The following is a 2500-nucleotide window of genomic DNA, read 5'->3' as shown; positions in this document are numbered from 1 at the left end:
CACCGAACAGGCCAAGTGGAATATCCAGCCTTGACGTGGCACATTCACTCCGACGACCCAGGGAATCTGGGCGTGCTTTCAAGGAAGGGATATTACAAAAAAGAGGGAGAGAGAAGAGGGGGAGAGAAATGGAGTGGGTGAGAGGGAGGGACCTTCGCAAACCATATATGGGTTCTGGCAGCTTTTTAGGGCCCGGGACACCAACCATCCAACGCAGTCCTCGCCTCTCCCAACCATCGCTCCTCTTTGTTTTGCTCCTGTTCCAGTCTTTCATGGTGAGCTCTTGTGGTGGTTCTTCTTCTCTCTCCCATAGTCTGTTCATCCAGCTTTTCCTTCTCTTTCTCTTCCTCCCTCTTCATGTCTAGTGCTCCTTCTCTCTCTCCTTTCTCTCTCTCCTTCTCTCTCTCCTTCTCTCTCTCCTTTCTCTCTCTCCTCGCTCTTTCGTTCACTCCGCCTCCTCTTCCACTCTCCTCCTTGCTCGCTCTCTTCCCTTGTGCTGCTAAGCGGTACCAGATGTTGAGACTTAACGCCAGGCTGTCATTTAATCTCTCCCTCTCTCTTTCTCTCTCTCTCTCTCTCTCTCTCTCTCTCTCTCCCCGCGAAAATTCAGAACAGGAAGTGGGCCCCTCTGGAATGGAGGGGAAAGTATTTAAGAAAGGATAGCGAGAGAAAGAGGGATTGTAAGATGGAGAAAGAGAGAGAAAGATATTGATTGATTGATATTATGCGAGGCACACAAACTTCAGATCATCATGATGTCCACCAAGTATTCTTCCCACGTTATCCCTTCAACTGTGGTGAAACCACATCTGGCTATGCCAGTTTTCCGATTCATCAGGCCCTAGTAGAGTGCTCTCGGGGTTATTTTAGTCATTTCACTGTACACAGTATCTCAGTCGTGTCTTTTCCTACCTCCTAACCACTGTGAGGCCTTAGAATTTGCCTTGAGACTGACCCCCCCCCCCCCCCCCCCCACACACACACACACACACACACCCCTGCCTCCTCCCTGTGCCAAAGGAGGAGGGGAAACAACTGTTTTCTCCAGCGCGGCGTTTGGTAATGACTTCCACATGTGGGTGCTCTCCCTCTCTTTCCCCCATCAGGCACCATCCACCCTTCCCCCCTCCTTTGGTTCACGTTGTTCACCCCATTCCATTGCCCCCTTTATGCGTTTCTTTTTTCCTCCCACTCATTTTGTTTACTCCATTCTGTCCATCCTCTTACTCATGTCCCCTGTAACCCCTCCTCCATTTACATATTTGAGTTTTGGGGGACACCGTCTATTGGAAGAATTTTGCTTGAGTTGCAACCATTGTGGTTTAGCCATTTTGAATCTGGGATTTTGCACACATAATATGGCTGCTCGCTTCTCATCATTGGGAAGTGGATCGGGATTGGTATTGGTGTCCAGTGTCCCGTGCTGTGATTATAATCCCCAATTGTATGAGCCAGTTTCTAGTACTAAAAATCTGCTGACCTTGCTGCCTCTCTGCCTCACTTTACTTCTTAGGAGAAAGAGAAGAAGTACATGCTGCCCTTGGACAATCTGAAGGTCCGCGACGTGGAGAAGAGCTTCATGTCCAGCAAGCACATATTCTCCATCTTCAACACTGAGCAGAGGTCAGTCCGCCTGCCAGGGTCAGAAGGCGTTGTTTGCCCATCGAGACCTTTGTGCTGTGTTTAATTGGCTGGGCTGCTGTGAAAGGAAGAATTCGGTTTAAGCATAGGGTTGCTTCACCAACCGTGCCCTTGGCCCTTCATTACATTCTAACCTCCCAAGAGCGGACATGAAGATGTTCCCCTGAAACAAAAGTGGCACCATGCTTAGTGCTTACACTCAACCATTGTGCTGAGCCAGATGTCTCCACTCGCTGACTCTGTCTTGCTGTCTAGAGTTAATTCTAATCAACAAATCCAGAAGGGTTTGTACAAAATACTGGGGAACGTCTCCATGCTCAGGAGTTTCCCCCTCAATAGTCACAATGTTAGGCCTGAAATGGAATTATTGAAACATTTGATACATTTGAAAATGTAATGTCAGATGTCACGACAGAGTGAGATTGTTTGGCTCTGCTTTTGCTCCTTAGGAACGTGTTTAAGGATAATCGCGTCCTGGAGCTGGCTTGCGATACCCAGGAGGAGGTGGACAGCTGGAAGTCTTCTCTTCTGCGTGCAGGGGTGTACCCAGAAAAAGCTGCTGTGAGCATCTGCCTGTCCTATAGTCTATTAGACCATTCACACAGGAAGACACTGTTTACTGATATTTTGCCTGTTGTGTTTGTGACCTCCCAGGTGGAGAGTGACAGTGGAGAGAAAGGAGCTGCTGACAACTTCTCCATGGACCCACAGCTGGAGAGGAAGGTGGAGACCATCCGTAATCTGGTGGACTCCTACATGGCCATCGTCAACAAGTGCATCCGGGACCTCATGCCCAAGAGTATAATGTTTCTGATGATAAACAACGTGAGTTTTCGTCCTGTAATGGATGTGAGGATGT

At 48.7% G+C, this 2500-nt stretch overlaps 1 protein-coding gene across 2 annotated transcripts in view; it reads left to right on the top strand.

Annotated features, from left to right (window-relative positions):
• Positions 1 to 2500, top strand: part of dnm3b (dynamin 3b) — a 20224-nt gene that overhangs the window by 12843 nt on the left and 4881 nt on the right. For both annotated transcript variants that reach the window (XM_042103468.1, XM_042103463.1), the window contains 3 exons: positions 1514 to 1623; positions 2091 to 2202; positions 2296 to 2466. In XM_042103468.1, coding sequence (XP_041959402.1) covers positions 1514 to 1623; positions 2091 to 2202; positions 2296 to 2466 — 393 coding nt within the window. The remainder of the gene's footprint in view (positions 1 to 1513; positions 1624 to 2090; positions 2203 to 2295; positions 2467 to 2500) is intronic.

The sequence above is a fragment of the Alosa sapidissima genome, chromosome 1 (assembly GCF_018492685.1).
Source record: "Alosa sapidissima isolate fAloSap1 chromosome 1, fAloSap1.pri, whole genome shotgun sequence".
In the NCBI taxonomy this organism is placed as follows: Eukaryota; Metazoa; Chordata; class Actinopteri; order Clupeiformes; family Clupeidae; genus Alosa; species Alosa sapidissima.
The sequence above is the reverse complement of the archived record's forward strand: the minus strand, read 5'-3'. Positions and strand labels throughout refer to the sequence as shown.